At 38.9% G+C, this 21,464-nt stretch overlaps 2 protein-coding genes across 5 annotated transcripts; both read left to right on the forward strand.

The window, feature by feature from the left end:
• The first annotated feature begins 53 nt into the window (after positions 1–53).
• Positions 54–5,895, forward strand: ube2s (ubiquitin conjugating enzyme E2S). The gene is made up of 4 exons (XM_015381172.1): positions 54–233; positions 1,836–1,983; positions 4,639–4,829; positions 4,928–5,895. The coding sequence occupies exons 1-4, from the start codon at positions 231–233 to the stop codon at positions 5,288–5,290; spliced, it is 705 nt and encodes a 234-aa protein (XP_015236658.1). The 5' UTR covers positions 54–230; the 3' UTR covers positions 5,291–5,895.
• Positions 5,896–8,338: 2,443 nt separating this feature from the next.
• Positions 8,339–21,449, forward strand: LOC107088784 (protein shisa-7-like). 4 transcript variants are annotated; one of them, XM_015381165.1, is made up of 6 exons: positions 8,339–8,710; positions 12,667–14,762; positions 17,215–17,369; positions 17,708–17,773; positions 18,068–18,253; positions 20,152–21,449. In XM_015381165.1, exons 2-6 carry the CDS (start codon positions 14,005–14,007, stop codon positions 21,096–21,098), a joined length of 2,112 nt encoding a protein of 703 aa, XP_015236651.1. In that variant the 5' UTR covers positions 8,339–8,710; positions 12,667–14,004; the 3' UTR covers positions 21,099–21,449. The 4 variants fall into 4 exon arrangements, with proteins under 4 accessions (XP_015236651.1, XP_015236654.1, XP_015236653.1 ...); XM_015381168.1 differs by lacking the exon at positions 8,339–8,710 and adding an exon at positions 9,202–9,283; XM_015381167.1 differs by lacking the exon at positions 8,339–8,710 and adding an exon at positions 11,240–11,344.
• Positions 21,450–21,464: the final 15 nt, after the last annotated feature.

Genomic DNA, 21,464 nt, shown 5'->3' on the forward strand with positions numbered 1-21,464 from the left:
GGCTAAACCTTCGTGACGTTTCAAACAACCAACGTTTCCATTGGTCTGCGATAGGTTAAACCGTAGAACGTATTTTTGTTCCTGTGTCAACGTATAGAAAAAGAAAAAAAAGCATCTTAATGACCTCCGAGAACAGACAGTCTTAATCTAAATTATTTATTAATTTAAAAAAATTAAATAGAGGTTCTTTATATCTAAAACAAGCCATATATTCGTCGTCATTCTCGAAGATGGTAAGATAAATGACCGAGTCTATTGCTAACTGTTAGCTGCTAGCTTGAACCGACATTTATTGATCGAAAGCTCTTTTGAGTATTCAGTTTGTGTTGTTAAAATGTTTGTCAACAATAGATAAACAATTGGTCTAGTTAATTTAATAGGTCACATTCCAACAAAAACAGTGGTTTATCGGCCGCTAACACTCGATTCTAACCATCCTAAGCTAGGTTTGTAATGCTAACCGTTTCTTTTAATTAACTTTATGAGATACTCACTACGATACCTTACAAAAAACTTACTTTTAAATATGAATTGTACTTTTTTTTTACTAAGCGAAACATTATTTACTCTTATGAACCGTCTGTCTTTACTGCTGGCATGATGGAAATGAATAACCAGCTAAGGTTTGATATGCTGAGGCATTAAAGAAAATGGCCAAATCTAATAACAACATATTACACAGGGAAGGAATTTAATGAAAAAACTGTTATATTATTTTAATGCCAGACTAATCTGTACTGTTGTCAAGAGCTTAAAAAGTCAAAGGAGATATTTTATATAATTAGGGAAAAGCTTGACAAAAAAAACTTACCGTTTTAGGAACAATATCAGGATTAAGAACGTGGGATAGGATAATTCTACTGTTAATGTATTGTTTTAGTATTTAGTGTTATGCTTGAAATGTACTACCTTCAGGAGAAATCTGTTAGATCTTCCCTTTCTATCATGCCATAGTCAGTTTATCATATTCTTTGTAACATAAGATGAACTTTGGATTAAGGTGTCTTGTGAACTTTTAATTAAATTTGGACAAATGAATCAGCAGGAGATCAGAAATGATTTTTGGGGTTTTGAGTGCAGTTAATTCAGTCTCAGCTGTACAGTTTATTCAGAATGACCACAAAGAGGTTGTAGATGCTTTTTAATGTAACTGCAATGAATAAATCTAAATGTTAATCTGAATTTTGTATTCCTTACCACCAATTTCTTTGTGCTGGTAAACACATTTCTAATGGTGTTGTGTTATATTTAAAATAATAATAAACTCATTTGCTTTCACTAGGTTTTATTTCATGTTTCATGAACAGGAATGTCTATATACAACCTTTTTTTAAAAAAAAATTTCTGTTACAGTAATGCTTTTGCAGCCTTTAGTATTAGCCAATACTGATATGGACCTGATACAGTATCAGGACAAATCATAAATATTTGTTACCTATTATTGGTATAAAAGGTTAGAAAAGGCTTGATCAATAAAAATGATATTACTGTACAAAGAATAGTCGGCATCGATGGATGAGAGACCTGACCAATTTTTTCTTTTAAATATTCTACAATTGAAAAAATATATAGATATATTAATTAGCGAGAAGACTGGACACTTTACGATATACGTTTTAAACTTGGCTGCAATGTCTTCTTTGAAATTTAATTAAAAGTACCATTTCATAACATTTATTTAGTTCATTTNTGGACACTTTACGATATACGTTTTAAACTTGGCTGCAATGTCTTCTTTGAAATTTAATTAAAAGTACCATTTCATAACATTTATTTAGTTCATTGTTTTAACCCATCTTATTGTTTGCTAAATATTTTACCATCTCTCTCTTCAGAACTCTAATGTAGAGAATTTGCCCCCTCACGTTCTGCGCCTGGTCTACAAAGAAGTTTCAGCTTTGGCTGCAGACCCACCTGAGGGCATCAAGATCTACCCTAGTGAGGAAGACATAACTGAACTTCACACGTCTATCGAAGGACCAGGTAGAGTATTCATAGTATTCACATCCACTTCAACTCTTTCAAAATGTGTTATTTAATGACAAAGAACTAAACAAATTAAATTTATCATCCATTGCACAGCATGGTGTCACTTAATTAATAATCAGGCTGGGCCAGTAGGTCATATTCAAAGGAAGCAGTCAATAGGGGTCTTGATAACTCTTGGTAATCTATGAGTTGTGTTGTGCATGCCATAAACCAGGTTTTATGAAGGGGTAAAAAAAAAAAAATAGCTTCTTCTGGAAAAAGCCAATCCTCTTTGCAGTTTGGCACAAGCTTGTAGATGACATGGTAAACATCGGCATTTTGATGGTCTTTTAAAGGTTTTGTGCAGTAAGCAGCAGGCTACTAATTGTCCTCCAGATATAGTGTTTCATATGTACACCAAAACTAAAGCACAGTGGGGCAGCATCATGCTGCAGGGTGTTTTTCTTCAGCAGGGACATGAAAGCTAGTTGGAGTTAATATGCAGATATATTAAGTGTAAACCAGGGTTCTCATTAGGTTTTTTTGTGAATGGAAGAGGAATGGGGGTGGTGGATAGAGATTCAAAACAACTTATTTTTTCTTCTATGCTCTACCCATCTTTCTCCTTTCTTTTTGAGCTTCTTTCAGTTTTCCTCATGTGAGGATGGTCCGTTTATATCTCAATATGCTAAGTATCAGATTGACCAGGTGAGAACTTGCGCCGATTCCCCTTGCAGCCGCGACAAATGATGCTGCGTTTTATAGGGTAGAGAAAAATACTTCGGTCCCGGGTCAGTTCAACTAGATATATCAGCTGTTGGGAATCATCTCAACCACTCCACCTGCCTTTGTTCCCCATCTTCTTCGTTTGCAAGCGCCCCTGACTCAGTGCAAGTCTGCTAGATGAGTGTGACGCGTGCAGAGACAGACAGGGGTGTGGGTTGTTGTGTCTTTAGCGGGGCGAGCAAATCAAGGTCCTCAAACAATCAGGATTCTCATGTATGTGTGCGAACAGGATGGTCAATTTAAGGGATATTTTTATTTTGCGATGGGATAACGATGTTGTAGCTTTGAGTATTGATTAATATTGTCACAATGCTATATCAGCACAAATCATATACACTTTTATTACTCATTTTTCAGTGTGGAATATTATAAAAGGTTGATCAAGTGATATTATTATAATTATTAAAAAGAACAACTGTCAAAAACAATAAGTATGATAACAGCTAACTATTTTCTTATTAACCTGTGGGTTACATTAACATTAGATGGAGGAGGAGGGTTTTATTCAGCTTGCTAATATGTGTGATTTTAGATACAGGCCAATATATTCAGATATTCATTTTCTGTCTGGTATTAAATGTTGAATCTGGAGATCTAATTTCTGCAGCCATAAGGCTAATTAAATTTCAGTGTACACTGAAATGTAGAAATGGAAAGAACTCTGTTTTACAAAACTTGCAGTTAATGTTCAGAAACTCTGCCCCTAATCTGGCAAAGTTAATGCTACTTTGAAAAGGTACCTAGAAGTTCCAAACCATAAAGAAATCTAAAACTTAAAATGCTGGGAAAAGGCAGAACAAATTCAGGACAAAAAAATGTACGCTGTGCCAAGATATCGGACAGAGTTCAATACTTCAGGGTAAAGATCTTCATTTCCTTTTTTTCTTTACGCTGTCCTGTCTGGCAATGTGGCAAAAAGAATAATTGCCACATTGCCAGACAGTGTCCTGTCTGGCAATGTGGCAATAAGAATAATTGTCTTGATGCCAAAAAGAGCCCAACAGATTTTACTTTCACAAGTGTAGCAGTATGGCAATTGCCATATTTCTCCACTTGTTTCATGCATATAAATTGCTTTATTATAATTATGCAGGGAGTTTTACAGTTTATATGGACACTGCAATGTAAATAGAGCAGAAAAACAGAAGCAGAAAAGGGAAAAAAGAGAGAAATTCATTTCCTTTTTTTGTGGTAGACTTTTTGTGCAGAACAGCAACACACAGTGATGACATTAGGCTGTTTATTATCTAAAAGAAAATGGCATTATTAATCTACTTCTATTTTTATCGTTTAAGGACTTAATGGGTGTTGTGAGTCAGAATACATGGATCAGCTGCAGTCAGTGGCCTCCATGCTTGTTTCTTTAACTAAGATGAGACATAGAATTAAACAAATATATTTCAATCCATCATATAGAACCTTCTCTGCACTCGCTTATTTGTTCAACAGGGATGCGAACAGTAATATTAGCATCCATGTATTGAATTGTATTAAGTCCTTAAAAGATAGCTGCACATGGGTGTAAACATGTTTGCAGTGGTAGGGGTCTTGTGTAACATGTATATTATATATAATGCTTAATATTTCTAGGTGTTAAACTCGTATTTTACCGGCTTGTCTGAGATAAACGTATTTGTTGATTTCATTTCTTCAAAGTAAAGCTGTGTGTTTTATAAGATGGTTATTGATCATTTTTTCAGTTTGTATGGCTGATGTGGTCTGTTAGTTTTATATGTATACATATATAATTTTTTTTTCCACAGCTGCACTGCTGTAACCCTGTTTTTTACTTTTTTTTTGTGGGTTAAAAAAACATTGTACTTAAGGGGATTGGCAAAGTATTGATATTCATGCTTATGTAATGAATTCTTTATGCTCTGACAGAGGGAACACCATTTGCCGGAGGCATTTTCCGAATGCGACTGGTCCTCGGGAAGGACTTCCCTGCTGTTCCACCCAAGGGGTATTTCCTGACCAAGATTTTTCACCCAAACGTGGGTCACAAGGGGGAGATCTGTGTCAATGTGCTGAAGAGGGACTGGAAGGCAGAACTTGGCCTCAGACATGTCTTACTTGTAAGATTTACCTTTTAAGTTTTGTGTCTTGAATCTACTCAGTGTGATCTAAATTATTCTTAAACTGTTTTATTTGCCTCTTTTCTTTCCCCCAAAAGACCATCAAGTGTCTCCTCATCCATCCAAACCCTGAATCAGCTCTAAATGAGGAGGCCGGGCGCTTGCTTTTAGAGGATTATGCTGAGTACGAGTCTCGCGCCCGTCTGCTTACAGAAATCCACGCTATGGGTGGGCTGGGCGGGACCTCCGGTGCACCTCAGGACCCTAACGACGGCCCACAGCCAAAGAAGCACGCAGGTGACCCTACGAAAAGAGCGGGGCCCAGTGTGGCAGCTGTACCAGCAGCTCTGGGTAACGGAGCTAATGGCGCCAGTACCACCAGCAGCAACAGTAGTAGTAACATCAATAATGTAGCAGGGAAAAAGAAAGCAGATAAAAAGCGTGCGCTGAGACGACTTTAATACCTCAACAACATTTGTGTGTATGAGCGTGAGTGAGTGTAAATAAAAGTATTGAATTGTGTCGACAGAATTGTTAGTTCTTTTGCTCTGGCTCTTTCTAGACTGTCCCTGATGTACCTCTGTTTTGCCTCCAGTTTGCTTTATCCTAATGGCACTACAGGTTTGTTAATTGTTTCCATACCGAAGACACTATGAAAAGCATCTAAACAGATTTTTTGCAGCAGAATCATGCCGATCATCTATGTTCTTCCTTTGAGCCAGTCTGAATGAACATCACTTAAATATGGAATTTTGATGTCTATTAATGATACACGGTTCCTATTGTTTTGGACTTTAATCAGGTATTTTTCAAGTGTTTCTTGCTGCTGTGGTGGTACTGTGTACTGCACTGCATGCCTTGCTCTTGAGTCTGAACTAGGAGAGACTTTTCAAACTGCTCAAAGGACTTTTATGAAAAATTTGCTAAAACTGTTGCGATGAAGTAACTTTTGTAAGTTGTAATTTTCATATCATGGTCCAAATGTGGTGAAGGTATGGAAGAATTAACATTGGATTATAGGAAGTCTGTTGTTTCTTTAGTTTTTGAATAAAATATTTTCACTGTCCGGTGTTTTCCAATCTTTAAAAATATCCATATTTGGATGTATGTGTGAAAATCTAGAGAAATCACTTTGAAGAAAGTTGGGTAAGGTTGTTTGGTTTTATTAAGCATTTAAAGTTTAAAAATAAATTTGCTTTATCTTACATTCAGTTCTGACTAGTTCTGACGACCCATGCTTCCCCATGAGCATTATCTGCACTTGTCTAGCAATGCACTGCAGTATGCGTCCATATTTGCTTCAAGTTTCTTCCTCAATAAAAACACTGGCAGTGTTTCTTAGAACTTATTTTCCTGAGAGATTATATCGAGTCCTATCTGCTGTTTTTGTTTTATTGTAGAACTAATGCTGAGAAATGTTTTTTCTTCTTTGAAACGGGCAACATTTACCAATGTTTTAGAAATTGTTTGTTTTTTTGCAGTACGTTTTTATTCAGGATGCATTGTTCAGCAACGGTACTGCTTAGTTTGCAGACGTATCTTAAACTGCATGGATTTTGTGCCTCCCCACAATTGGCCCTTTAGATTTAAATTAAATTTAAACTTTTGGTCTCAAAAGAGTTTTAGACCACTTGGCAGCATTACAGTTCTAGATCTTCTAGGCTCGGGTAAGATCCTCCAAGCCCATGTATTGGACTGATCTGCTGATCTGATCCGATTCTGGCCTTATCCATCATCTTATGAAGATCCCCTTCAAAATGTTCCTGCTCCTAATCCACCTTTTCCTTCCACTTAACTTTCTGTCAGTAAGCTTGAATATAGCAGTTTGTGAGCAACCTGCGTTGTTAGCAATTACATTTATTTTGCAGCCAACCCTCCTTGGACGCGTAGCTGACAGGGTTCTGTACATTGTCAAGAGAGAAGTGCTCCTCATGATATTGAAGACCCAGACTGCAAGACCATTTAGAACCTCTGGAAACCACCAAAGGTGTTTTGAGGTGATTAGTTGATAAGGGTGTGACACTTTAAGTTGCTAATATTTAACCCCCAAATATTAACCCAACATCTTAATTTGAATCAGGGATTTTCATTGAGTCATAATCATGAAAATTGCAAGGAAAAAAAGATGAACTGTTTCGATCCAGCTAATGAATGTGGTTCATTTCCTGAAATTAGTGATTTTTTTTATTTTAATATTTGCTTTTTAGAGACTTCTATAGGCCTTGAAAAATAAGGGCAGCCTTGAAGGTAAAGATGTTTCAAAAAGGCACCATCATTTGATGCCCTCTATCACATCAATAAAGAATTTACATAAATGTTAGTCATTTAATGTCTATCCATATGAATTAGGACTGTGTTTTTGTTTAGAGTGGTCTGCTCTGATAGAATAATCATTATGAGGAGAAGACTAATTGCATCCACCCCTGCAAACCAGTCAGTGCAAGTGCACCCGGCAGTGCGTCTTTGGACCATAATAACGGGCTCCACCGGCCTCTGGCGCAGACATGCAGCAGCCCACACACCTGTGTAGAAATAGCAGCCTGCCATGCAGGTAATTATCAGGCCCTTCTTAGGTACCTGGGGCTTCACCTAACCCCCCCTACACACCCCCATCACCTCTATCAGCTGGTATACATCTCTTTTCAATGTTCTACAAACCTGGAGGTCCACACCTTTTTATTTCATTTTTTTTTCTAATCAAGAGCAATACTGTAAGTTGGGTAATTCAATTGGTTCAGTACCGTGACTCACCCTGTTGGCCTGATAATTAAAATATGGAAATTATAGAATATTTCCATAAATTTTTTTATTTTTATTTTTTTTTTTTAGCATCTGATGATTTTGAATTCAACATCCTCTGCGTCTTTTTCAACCAGTCGTTGTTATTTCGAGGCTATCCCTGTGCCCATCGCTTGCTGACAGAAAGCCGAGCTGTCGGGCTGCAGCTCGGTCTAATTGACAGTTTCGTTCACGCTCCAGAGTTAAAGCTTTTGCGCCAGTCCTCTCCCCGCACCTCACCCGCTTTCATCGCTTTCATAATTGCCACCAACATAATGACACAGTTGCCGTGGCAACCGTGCCTCTCTGCGTCTCTTTTCTTCCTCTGCCGCGCGCGCACACACAAGAAAATAACACAAACACACTATCTGGATACGGAAGATTGAATCTGTACATTCTATTTTAATAGAATTGTTCTGTATATATAAAAGTTGAATTTGTTCTGCGATAAAATTATATATGATAAACTTCAAAAAAAAAAAAAAATCTGTAATTCCTAATCTGTAATCTAGGTAACTATAGGTCACTTAGTTTTATAAAAGGTGACTAAATGGGGATGAACACCAGTTGAATGGGCCTGTTCTCAGTCAGCATCAAGCAGCCAGGAGTCGGGTCTGATGGTCGATCAGTCAGACGGACCAATCACAGCGCTCCGCCACTGACGGACTTCCATGAGGCCAGGCGCAGTTAGTTAGACACACAAACCAGATCAACCAGCGTCAGTCAGTCCGTCTCCTCAAATTGCTTAAGTTAATTTTACACTTTTGCCTCTTTTTCCTGGGAAATCTATTTTGATTTGCGATGCGGGGTTAAACTAAATTGAAACATGTTTGAGAAAATCTGAGAATATCATTTTTTTTATTTATTTTCTTGCCTACCTCTGGATTATCAATACGCCCGATGAAGAAGGAAATAATCTAAGATCGGAAGTGCTTTACCAAAAAAAAAAAAAAAAAAAAAACTGAAACAGGTGGCACATCTAGCAGCAGCGGTTCAGTCTGTCCTCATCATTTTCTGCCAAGATAACAGGCTGCCATCAGAGAAGCGCTGAGATGTACAGTGCGCAGGCTCTCCACAGCATCAAACCTCAGAGCAGCGCACAGGTAAGACACGACATTATGCACCTTTTTATGCCTGCAACATCACTGAACGATTTAATAATTATTATTATTAAGAAAAACATCTGGATACTTTCACCGTCTTTGCATGTGTATGGAAATGTAAGTTTGTTATCTGCGTCTTTTTTGTCTGTCAAATAAAAACATTTAGGTAAAAGGTGCGCCACACTGTCGCATCTTTATATTCGCTTTTATCACAGAGCGTCTTATTAGTGGTTTTAGTGCATTAATAGGCAATACTGCGGCGTTATGGACATTTTAAAACCATTCATAAGACGCACACACATGCGCGGATCCACCCCCGCACTTTTATCCTGTGCTGAATACATGCAAGTCATGTCCATACAAGTTGGGACTTATTAACCTAATGAAAGATGGAGAGGTGTCTGAGGAGCGGGGTGTCCAGTTCAGTCGCCTGGTGATGCACAGGCGTTGCGCAGCACGCATTCACCAATAAAGCCTTCCTTCATCCGCGGATGTCACTGTCATTAAACGTCTCTCAGATGCACAGTGATTGCATGTGGGATGTTTTCACTCACTGACACCACAGTCATCTCTGTGAGTATAAAGAATAGAAAAGATAATAATAAAAAAAGTGGCCATTTTGTTTCATTCCCAACAAACACCTGTTGAGATTGCATGCTTTGACTCGCTCATGTTTTTTTTTTTTTTTCCTGCAGTGGATCCCAGTTTGCTTTGCTGCAGTTCAAACCTGATTTTTGTTTCTGTACTGTTGTAGCGTGGAAGTGGGGAGTGGGTTGGGTGGGGGGTCATCCTCAACAATGTGAATGTATGTGCAACCCACAACCTTTGCTTCCCAATCTAGACCTCAAGGAAGGAAGGAGTCATTTTGCTGGAAAATTAAAAACAGGAAAAGACTTGAGGTTTTACTCAAATGTAGGAGCATTAAAAAAGAAAAGCAAAAAATCTGCAGCTGCAAATCTCTTCATTATGTGCTCTGACGCAAATTGAATTGCAGAGACAATGTGGTCATGTCATATGCATCATTTGGTTATGAAGGAGATGGACAGATGTGACTTCAAGGTGAGAGTATGATTATAATTTATCTTACTAATAGGTGTAGATCTGAATTTGCATCCTTTCCCCCCACCTTCCAATCCCTCCTTCACTCACACACAGACAGAGCTGTATTGCTATTCTGAGAGAGTTAGCTGCCTCAACCCACGCACAGAATCTGAGAAAGAGAAAGGCAGAATGAGGGAGAAAGAGGGAAAGGAAGGAGCAGGAGGAATGAAATGAGAGCCGCAAGGACTCTACATTGAGGTTTGCAGAATGCAGACTGAATCCTTCATATGCAGGTTCAGATTGTATCACTTTTGAGTGTTCTAACAGGAGCTGGTGTACAGTACACCTCTTATTAGCACTCTCCTCCTTGCGTGTGGCATGGACTTGCATTAGCAGATCTGTTTGGTGGTGTTTGTGTGATGTGCTGTGTTGTATTGGTAAGTGCTGGGAGAAATGTACTTGATTCTGTGCCACCCACACACCGCCCTCCCACTCATGGTCGTCTCTGCATCTATACCTCTGGCTCTTCCCGCTCGCCACATTCTCCTTGCTCGTTTAAATCCCTACCCTGCATTTATCTCTCTGCACTCCATCACCATTTTTTTTTTTTCAGAAGATCCACTTGTTCTGCAAATCAAACAAGCACACTAATGTGCAAACCACACTCTGACACAATTTATGCAAGCAATCACATCCAAACAAGCTAAGCGCAGACAAGGGCTGAGAAAGATGTCCAGGACTCAGAGGTTATGGCCCTCTGGCCTGATATGCAGTTTAAGTAGAAAATCCACTCATGATTTCTTTTATACTTTCAAATCACAATAGATTAGTCGGTAGGAATCTTATACTTTTTCTTAAATCATATGAAAACGTCCTTACTTAAAAAAAAAATAATAATAATAATGGTATCTAATCTGGAAATATATCTTATCCATAACAAAATCTGTCCAACAATGTTATAATAATTATATGTCAGGCCTGTGTGTGGAGATTATACTAAATCACTGAAATATACCAAAAACAAATGCATGCAGCATGTCCAAATTTTTTTTGTTTTCGATTTTTGAAGCCATCAATACTCTGTTCCTTTGCCTGCTGTAAAAACTCATCTTTTTTGCGGTCTGTTTATGAAAGTTTAACACAATCCTCAGAGTTCAGAGTTTATTGGTTAGCTACTCCGTTTTAATTGATTCCAGCTACATAAACAACTAAAAAAAATGCATTTATATGTAAATGCTTATGGTGATTGGATATCCTACGTATTTAGCAGATATTAAACATCTGCACTTTCACAGAAATGTTGCTAAGCTCCAGCTTTCTTAGTAGAATAACATCATTATTACTCCATGTAATTTCTTCTGGAGAATAATGGACTTAACCTGACTCCACCAGATGGATTTGCTCCGCATGATCTGCGAGTGAAACCTTGAAAGCTCGCGAGATCAGGGTGGTCTCACGAGGCTATAATGGCCTCACATCCCCTCATGAATCCGCTGAGTCTGTTTTATACAGTTTCCTCTTTGCTCGACTTACTTTGGACTGACAAGTAGAAGCTAATGAGGCGGACATTCAACTGGCCAGAAGGCTCAACCAGTAAGCTTTTTTGCTTGGTATCAAAATGTAAGACATTTGGCTAATATCTTCCGTTGTAGTGTTGTAATAATTTAGTTGGGAGTGGTTTTAAGTCTAAACAATGAGGTAAAATTGGGCATTAACCTGACTTCCTATAAGCCAGATGATCACTAAGAGAATTTAAACAGCCATAATCAACCTTTTCAGTTTTAAAGTATCTTTACCATGGCTCAGCTTAAAAATAAGCAACAAACGTCAATCTCTTGTGAAATTTTAGAAATTGATATTTACCAATGTAATATTTCTCTATGAATGTACATGTGTATATTTTAACTTGATTTAAGTTATTAAATTTTGCTAAATTTGGATGGCCGTCCAACTGGCTGTTAGTCTCAGGCCACTCTAGGCTTTATAGAGCCAGCAGCATAAACCAAATAAGGAGTGTGCAACAGATTTTATAGTCTCTTATGAAACTGAAGATGTTTAATAACTTAACTTTGAAAGTTAGGTATTTCAATTGTTAAAGATAGGCTCTGTGTAAGCACCCTGGTGCTCTATCTTTCCGGTTCTTTTCCCTGAAAAGAAATCACTCGGCACAAACTCTTTAAATAATATTTCATAACTTATATGTATTAAATAACCAGGAGACATGACGGCAGATTTTGATAGAAATTGTAATCTTACTCAGATCAGAGAAATTGCTTAGAATATACAGAATGTCAGCTGCTCACCCCCAGGCTCACCTCACAGGAAGTGGCCCTAATTAATAGTTAAAAAGGCATTTTATACATCTCCAGTCTGCCACATCATCATATTTTACATCATGCTTCATTTTTATTAAAATAGGACACCGCTTTAATTCCATCTCTAAATCTTTGCCACATACAAAATGAAGATTATAACTGTATCTCCAGACAGAAGAACTGTCCTAATTAGATTAAAAACGCAGTTCTGACGCGCAACAGGCAGCCCATACCAGGGTGTAATAAACTCACACATCTTCAATGATAATTATCCTAACATAATGTTTTCAATTTGTGTGGTCTTATTTACTAAAATCTATAGAAACTGTGGGTCATTCTGATTATTGTTAGCCTAGCACCACATTTATGCTGTTTGTATGCAAACTAGATTTTAGCTTTTATTTCGAACTGTCATGTCTTTAAACCTTACTTGTACCTTTGGATCTGTTTGGGGTTGAGATTTTGGTACATTATACATATGTAAAACACATCACTGGAAAAACCTCTGATAAGCAAAAACTATTGAGGCCACCAAAGCCTTCTGCTCTGGTTGATTTTTTTGTAACTTTTTTTTTTCTTTCATTGTGTTACATGTTGCAGGTCTGATTGCTTCTTAACCCAAAGAGTGTTCTGGAAATCAAAGCCTCAAAAGAAGAAAACAAGAGAATCCCCTACCTGCCTTCTCAAAGAACTGTATTGGGACAATAGCTACTGGACTAACATCTGCTTTGGTCTCTTTTTATTCCTCGAATAAACCCTCCTAAAAAGGCTAGAGGACCATGTAAGTGAAAGAAGTGGAGCCCTCAGTGATTTCAGCATTCTGTCTCCTCCATCTGTGCCTACATTCTCTGCTACAGATAGGGACGTTTTGATAATTACATATAATTATAATTTCTGTGGGAGACAGATCTGCCTCTGTCTATTATTGCCAACACCTTCAGTACAATAACTTCACACATTTACATATCTCCCAACAAAAGTGATATTCTTTAAACCCCCCGGGGATAAATCAGGAATAATTCTGCTCCGATTGACATGTCACATGCAAAAGCAATTTGCCATTCATCTGATATCTAATAAGGGATACATCTGAGTGACAAGGGGGATTTTTCCCCCTTTTCCTGCCACAGAAATCTGGCTGAAAATCATGGCATTTAGGTCTTTTTGCTGCGTGTTTTACAGGCCAGGAATCATTCTTCTGCTTCATGGTTGTTCATAATTTTATTTCCACCTTCTAGCACATAAGCAGAGCCTTCCTCATTATCACCCACAGTTTGGTCACAGTAACAGCCTGTGCCAGGCGATTGCTGACCAAACCAATCCCAATGGAATTCTCCAGAATAAATTATAATAGAGAACATTGATCCAAACTGCAGGCACCCAGTTTTAGGTGACTGTTAGAAAAGCAAAAACATCCCTACATTTTTATAGCATTGTCCTAACAGTTGTTTTCCTTGTCTACAAAATAATTGTTGAATAAATAACACGGCAGTTTGCGCTACTTGCTAGAAGATGAAGAATACAGACATAACCCTTCCTGTCAACTGTTTATCCAGTGCCAGAGTCAGCCGACGAATGTCCTGGGATGTCATGTTTTGCTAATTAAATTTGTTATTAATTTTTAAAGGACCTTTGTGGCCAGAAACTGGAATTGAATCCAACAGGGTATTTTAAAAAGAAATGAGAATAAACCTATAAAGCTTTGGGGCGTCTTTTATTAAACCTGGTAAAAGCAGTTTTATCATAATTATCATTAAATATTTCAACCAAAACAGTCTCACACATAAATTGACAGAAACTCATGATGTATCTCTGATGTCCTTGGCTATACATTTAATTCTTTACATGGCCTTTTAGTGAGTTAAACTGGAAAAGGGAATAAAGCTGTGTAACTGCATTGAGTCAACAACAGAAAATAGGTGTCTTAGTCATGTAAAAATGACGCCCACCACCTATCTCCGAATCCTCGCCGTCTCCCTGCTTTCCCTGTTCGCTGCCCCACTTACCAGCGCAGTGGAGACGTCTTCGTACCCCCCTCCTCAGCATGTAGACCGCTCAGGGAGACCATTCACTGAGCAGCCAGACACAGATTCCAGCTCCTCCCTCTTGCTCCTTGCCATCCAGGCCAATGCCAGGCCGGCTGCTCTCCGAAGCAGACCCAAAGCACCTGAGGAACCTCAAGACACCTCAGAGGTAGTTCTGGAGCCCCTTCCAAAACCACTGGCCCAAGTGATGTTTCCTAAGAATGCAACCTCCTCAGAGGGCTTAGGAGATCATTTTCAAGCAGCTCACATCCCTCCTCGTATTATGGATGGATGGACAGATGTATGTTGGGGTTACTATGATGTGATGGGACACTTTGACAATGCTTTCAACTGCTCTAAAGACTCCTTCATCTACTGCTGTGGAACATGCCACTACCGCTTCTGCTGTCCAGATCGAACTCGCAGGCTGGAGCAGGACATCTGTAAAAACTACATCTCTCCAGACTGGGCCAAGCCACAGACAGATCCCATGATATTACCGGAGGAGCTGAGTCCAGACCCAGACTATGACCCACTGAAGCAGCAGAGCCACAACACGGGATTCGTCATTGGTGGCGTTATTGTGTTTATGGTGGCTGTCGCCGTGGGCATCAAGGTGGTTTTCAATAAGGTACAACAGGAGGCCAACCAAAGGGACCTGAATATGCCCAGGTAAGGCTTTCACATCCTAGCATTTCATCACTTCTAACTGTTGGATCTGTTGCTATATCCTATGCATGGTTTGTCATTAAATAAGTGTTTTCAAGACTTGATTTGAGGTGTAAAACAATGCTGTTAGTCACTGCCTAAAACACAGTAAAACTCATTACCTTGAGTAAAAGCACCAGGGCTCTATGGTATTAAGGTATCTTTTTTAGGAACATTACATTTTTGGCATAAAAAAACAAAACATTATTTAATTTTATTTACAACAGAAAGAAAGAATTATACCCAAAATTTGGTTGTAACTAAATACATTTATTCAGTCACATTTATTTGACGTAAGAAGAAGTTAACTTTCAGAAGTACTTTTACATTACCATTCTTTTTACTTTTATTTTTTTTTACTTTTTCTCAAACAATATTCCTGCGAAAGCATTGCTTCTTGTACTTGAGTAAAATTTCTGGTAAGTCTTCTTCAGTCCAAATTTGTTATTTTGTAATAATGTTATTTTTTTGTAATTTATTTTTTAAAATTCATTTGAAATATACAAACTGAATAAGTGTCTATCGCTTTAAATAACATGTTATGAGCCAACACTTCCTCATCTTTGAGGAGCCATATTAACTAATGCTTTTTTACTTTTAAAGGTATATGTTAGGGTTGTTAAGTTTCCCCAAGTTTAACCTATAAAGAAATAAACAAAGACAGTGTAAGATTTTTCCTGACCGGGCTTTGCAAAGGGACAATAGACAGAGCTTTGGGATCTCGCAATTTCGTCTTGCTCCACGCTTGCAGGCTTATTTATTGAGCACTCAGCACATTACAACAGCAGGTGTTAGTTTCGATTACACAATCTCTTAGACATAGCATGAACTTTTAAGATAGGGAACATGTCTGGTTTCAGTATACCCTGAAACCAGACATGAACTGGGGTCATGAACTTCCCTTTCTGTGCTTCTCAAATGAAAAACAGTAACTTCTGTGCTTCATTCTCGCAAAACATTTGACCGTCTTATGACTTGCATACACTATTTCCACTGATGACAGTACCATAGAAAAACAAATGATTTAAAAGCAATATAAAAGATATAAATGAATAAAATTATAAAAACAACAGAAATCATAAAACAACAGAAATCATAATAACTCCATCAGTATAGTGGAGGATTTTTGGGAATTTTTGAAAAAATGCACAACCCTGTACCCGCTCCCGAGACGGAATGTCTATTAAAAACTTGCGAGAGCGTGCACAAGCCCATTTCCCCCCGTGCACGCTCTGTTTACAAGTTGCTGTTTGCATCGCTCACTTTTCAAAAGAAGATTTGCAATTTTTCCACTATGTCAGATTCACCACCTGTAAGTGAATATGGGAATGAGCACGAAGGACGACCTTACGTAAACATATCACCGGAATGATTGACAATTAGGAGGATCACTTATTTTGATGATCCACTGGCAAAAGAAAATCCTCCACTTTACATTTAAGTAATTTGTTTCATGCTTATGTTCTATTTGCTAGTTTTGCATGAGTAAAAAACAAACTTCTGCCACTAAGATGTTATAAAATGTTTATTACTATCAGAATGTTGTGTATTACATTGATTTACATTTTTATATATTTTGTATATGAATGCAAAATCTATAGAAATGTAGCAATTAATTAGTTTATTTTTATTTCTGTTTATTTTACATTTATAGTAAACCCCAAAAAGTTCCTGCACACTCCTGCACACTATGATTTATTAACATAGCGTTTTGGTTGGTATTACCCTCATCAGACAATATTGGACAGTTCTGCTATGTCTGTCCGATACAGGTCATACTAACTGAAAAGATGCATAAATACTTTACAGAGAGTGATACAGTAAGCAGGAATGTTTTTGGAAATCTGTGGCGTTCCCCACCCCTTGGGCTACATCCTCTTCCTACGCACCTGTGCTTTTAGGGGTGCTAAGATTTTGCAATCAGATTTATAGTATAGGAAAAAATCTATATATTTTTAGATTATTGCATTTGATTCATACAATAAGATATATATGGAGTAATAATAATCATTATTTACATTTTTTTCATAATTCATGAAAAAGGGAAAATATTTCTATTTTTTATATAATAGAGTAACTATACAGCAGGGTTTTTTTTTTAATTGTCATTGAAAACATTTAAAAAAAAAATTTTTATTTTAATCTATGCTATAAAAGTGCTTAACCTCATTTAATTTGGTGCCAGTTCAATTTCATAAGATCTTTTTTCTTTTTTTAGGTTAATTGTTGAGTAACACTAGAGTTTAATTAGCTGATGTTAAGCTGGTTAATTAGTTGAGCTATTTTCTATGGTAGCCAGACAAGCATGCATTTTGTTATCAACTCCAGTTTAAAGCTTTATACCTTATAGTGCTGAATTAGTATGAAGTACAGCAGTTCATTTATGGCCAACTCCCACTCTCTCGTATTCCTCCAGAGCTCTGGTTGACATGCTGCGGCACCAGTCGAGCCCAGTCCAGCAAGATGAAAGAAATAACAGCGTGGCTCTGACTGTACCCGACGGACAGGGGACACTGGGAAGACCCCCGAAAAACCTCTACGGCCCGGGAGTGCCCAGCAAGGACAACAGATGTAAGAGTTTTTTGGGTTTTTTTCAGAGTAAGAGAGAGCTTGTTCTCTAGAGGGTGCTGGTTTGTTGGTTTTCTCTCTTTTGTGCCCCACCACTAAGAAATCTTTATGATTAGAGGGGACACAAAAATCCCAGGTGGTGTTATGTTTAGAAATGATTGCTCAAGCAACTTTTTCTGTCTTACACAGTTAAATGAACATGCATCAGGAGGATTTTATGTAAATATGTACTGCCAGTGGTGGATACGTGTGCTGACTTTTTTTGTTAAACCACCAATCATCTTCCAACTGCTTGACATCCATTTTGTGAGCTGATTACCTTATTTTTCTCTGACTTACAGTGGGCAATCTGCAGCACAATTTCATCCACTCATCAGGCTCCAGCCCCAAACACACAGCAACTATCGGTAAGGCAGCTGCTCAAATCAGGGCATGTAAATCACATGCAATCACCCCAGATTCTTCATTTGCTCCATTCACCTAGGATTTAAGCTCAGATGTAGGCCCATTCATTTAGACAATAACAATGATTATCACAGCTCCAGTTGCTCGTGTCGGTGCTGAAAGCAAGTTGAAAACCAGTTTTCTTTTTCCCAAGTGAATGTTAGCAGATTCTCACCGTGCAAGCATGCAGCGCACTTACATCCAGAGGAGCCAATCTCATTAAACACACAGACGTTTTCTCCCTGTGGTTTTTGCAGAACGCACCCCTCGGATGAACAATGCTCAGCTGGCAGCTGGAGGCACCCTGCTTTCCAGTAAACACAACAACACCAAATCCCAGCCTTCCTTCCACCACTCCCTACACAACCTGGCTCAACTGCCACCTTCCTACGAGAGTGCCACAAAGCCCGAGCTCAACAGATACTCCTCTCTCAAACGCCTAGGTCAGTATTGTGATCTTCCTCAAATTAAACACCTTCTCACTCCCCTTACAGTGTTGTTTCTGTAGATGCTTCATAACCACTTCAGCAGGGAGAAACTATCGAGACAGAATCCATTACTATGGGGCTTTATTTAAGCAGTTGAGATTTAGTGCCAGGCAAAAAAAATATTTGCACCCCTTGATCTCTTCCATACATGGCCCCGTTACAACTGGTGCGTATTTTTAATGATCTTTGGGGGGATTTGCAATACAGTAAAACATATCGTACATAACTGTGAAGTATAAGTAAAATGCTTTGAATGAAAATTACAGAAATGTAGAGTTGATTTCATTGTTTGTAGTAACAACTACACAATTATAGTTGTAACTCCTATGTGGAATGTCTTTACCAGCTTTGCACATCTAGAGATTGAAATATTTGCCCTTGTATTCAGAATAGCTGAAGCTCAGTCGCACAGTATGGAGAGACAAAAAATGACAGAAATTCTCAAATGGATTTAGGTCATGAATTCTACTAGGTCATCTTAGCAACATATTATGCCTCAATCTAAACTATTCCAATGCACCTCAGGTTGTATTTTTTCAGGTCAATGTCCAATCTCAGGTACTTGCAGGATTTCCTCCTGTTTGTATCTTTCCTGTTCCAATAGCATCCCGGATGGATGATGCAGTCAATGCTTTATTTCAGAGGAGAGATGTTTTGGCCTGAGATAGTTTGCAGACTTCATTTTCTATTATACACCATTTTTGAATGTAGTCCTTCCGTTTTGGTCTAATCTGATAGTAGAAGATATTTCCACATTTCCGTCTTGTCACAGACTGCAAAGAGGACTTCTCGTGGCCTTGTTTTAACAATGGCTTTCTTCTTTCCACCGTATCAGCAGCCAGATTTATGGAGCACACAGCTGATTCCTGTCCTGGCCTAACAGTTTTGCATAGACTATGATCTGTCCAGAACAGACTTTGTTCTTGCTACTTCAGTTAATCAATCTGCTTACTCCTCACCCACGTTGCCTACTGATGGTGGTCAGAGGGCCCATTGGCACCTGTGTATGGCAGCCTAGCTTTTGCCAGTGAGCCCCAGGGTAGCTGTGGCCATAGTGTAGCAAGCCACCATCAATGTGTGCAGGAATGGGGGATTGTAGTGTAATCTCTACACTCTTCGCTTTAGGTGGAAAGGAGTCATTTGACATGTTAGAAGTGGTGCTTTGCAAAGCTTGGGATATTTTTTTAATGAATTAAACCCTGCCTTAAACATATGAACAATCTTTCTGGTGTGGCCACTGATCTTCAGCTGTATATGTGATATGGGCTTTACTGAATTTGCAGTTGCTCAAAGAGAAACTGGAAAATTGGCACAAGTGAAGAAACAGGAAAAAAAAAATAACGCCAATAAACTACAATTTTACTGATCCATTAGTTCTGCAAAACAGTTTTCTATAACTTTTATAAATGCACTGAGAAGGGGAGTAGGCGTCTACTTGTGTTGAGTAGGCATCCCCTGCTTGTTGTTCATAATATACCCATTAGCTAATACGCTTCATACAGGACAGCACTGCATTTTATCACTATCAAGGATTGAATTCCCTTCTTTTAATTGTTTGGTGGGGTACTGTAGCAAGAAGAGGGGTGGAAATGGTCTTTATGAAAGTGTTTGCTCAATGATGGTCTTTAAAAAGCCTTTGAGTGCTTTACAGAAATGTTTTCATTGCAAAGTTTGACTCTTTACTAATCACTGTTTATAGTGATGAACTGGATTTTATTTAGGAGTTTGATTTAGAAAACATAAATACTCTGAACACTGTAGTTATAACATGACAAAAAGAAAAAAATCTCAGAAGGTTTGAATAATTTACAAAGCAATGTAAATAATTACATAACATACTTTTTGGCTTTCAGAGAAAGGACTTGATGAGTACTCATCTGGTTACTGCACGACCAAACGCAGACCCCATACAGCTCAGCCAGCCCTCCAGTCCTCTCAGCACCACCTCCACTGGGGTGGAGACTACACTCTGAGCGGTAGAGGAACCCTTCCTAGGCACGCAGTTCGTCCCTGGATCCCACCACCCCCCTCTGGCATGCCTGCCTCTCCCACTCCCAATCCTTACCCTCTGGATCCTCCTGAGCCCCAGTACAATCCCAACTACGACACTTTGTCCAAGCCTCCAAGGAAAGTAAAGTCTACCGACCAGCTGCTGAACATGGGCGATGTACCAGGCAACACTGGGACCCTGTCTCGACTGGCTAAGAACCAGCAACACCAGTACCACAAAGCCATGGCTGCCTCCAACAAGAATTCCAACATGCAAACCCTGACCAGGAAGACACAGGACAGACAGGAAAGACAAGAGAGACAGGAGCGACAGGATAGGATGCTCATGTCCCCTGACCACTTGGAGGACAGAATGGGAGTCGGCGGGATGGGAGTCGTCGATCCCTACGCTCATACAGGAACTGGCATTGTCCCCACACTGCCGCGCCAGCAGAAGGCTCAGTCCCAGCAGAACGTGTGCGCTACGCCTTCCCTTGACCGGCACCACATGATCAAGATGAACTCCCACCCCACGTCTGGGAGGGAGCAGGAGAGGAGCACGGGCATGACGAGTCACGTGAGCAGCGGCGTGGGCTGGTCAGGAGAGATGCCCGGAGCCGGAGCTGGGGTAGTCATGGGAACAGGAACGCTGGGGGGCCACAGCGCCAGGAGGATGGCTTTTGCAGCAAAAAGGCAGAACACCATTGAGCAGCTACACTTCATACCAGGAGGGGGTGGTGGGGGGTCTGCAGGAAGCTCAGGAGGCAGCCAGGGAATCAGGACGGGGAGTAAGAATGAAGTGACAGTGTAAGGTCTGTACCTAGAGTAAGGAAAAAAGCCCTTAGACAAAAGGGAATAGATCACCCTTCTGCATTTAACTATTAGATACAAGTACAACAAATAAAACTAGAAGTATACAGTAGTAACAGTAACATGTGTTTAGGCTATTCAAATTAGTTTTATCTTGTAATCAAATTAGATTAAATATGACTACTTATAAAGCTAAAAGTCTAGGTGGAGACACCTTTGTGATAGCCTACATCAGCCATATTTTGTAACCGATTTTTGCCATATCGACATATACAGCTGTGCCATTACACGTAGAAGGACTGACTGGACTGGTGAAACAGAACCAATAGAGGAGTTGTTCATGATTTTGTTTTTATATATATATATA

Source organism: Cyprinodon variegatus, unplaced genomic scaffold (assembly GCF_000732505.1).
Source record: "Cyprinodon variegatus isolate N-32 unplaced genomic scaffold, C_variegatus-1.0 Scaffold229, whole genome shotgun sequence".
Lineage (NCBI taxonomy): Eukaryota > Metazoa > Chordata > Actinopteri > Cyprinodontiformes > Cyprinodontidae > Cyprinodon > Cyprinodon variegatus.

Excerpts from the sequence above, each read along its gene's own strand:
- LOC107088784 (XM_015381165.1), top strand. The coding sequence starts at position 14,005 with ATGACGCCCACCACCTATCTCCGAATCCTCGCCGTCTCCCTGCTTTCC. Across the intron at positions 17,370-17,707 it reads GCCCAGCAAGGACAACAGAT|TGGGCAATCTGCAGCACAAT; the intron begins GTAAGAGTTTTT and ends TCTGACTTACAG. Across the intron at positions 17,774-18,067 it reads CAAACACACAGCAACTATCG|AACGCACCCCTCGGATGAAC; the intron begins GTAAGGCAGCTG and ends TGGTTTTTGCAG.
- ube2s (XM_015381172.1), top strand. Across the intron at positions 1,984-4,638 it reads CACGTCTATCGAAGGACCAG|AGGGAACACCATTTGCCGGA; the intron begins GTAGAGTATTCA and ends ATGCTCTGACAG. Across the intron at positions 4,830-4,927 it reads GCCTCAGACATGTCTTACTT|ACCATCAAGTGTCTCCTCAT; the intron begins GTAAGATTTACC and ends TTCCCCCAAAAG.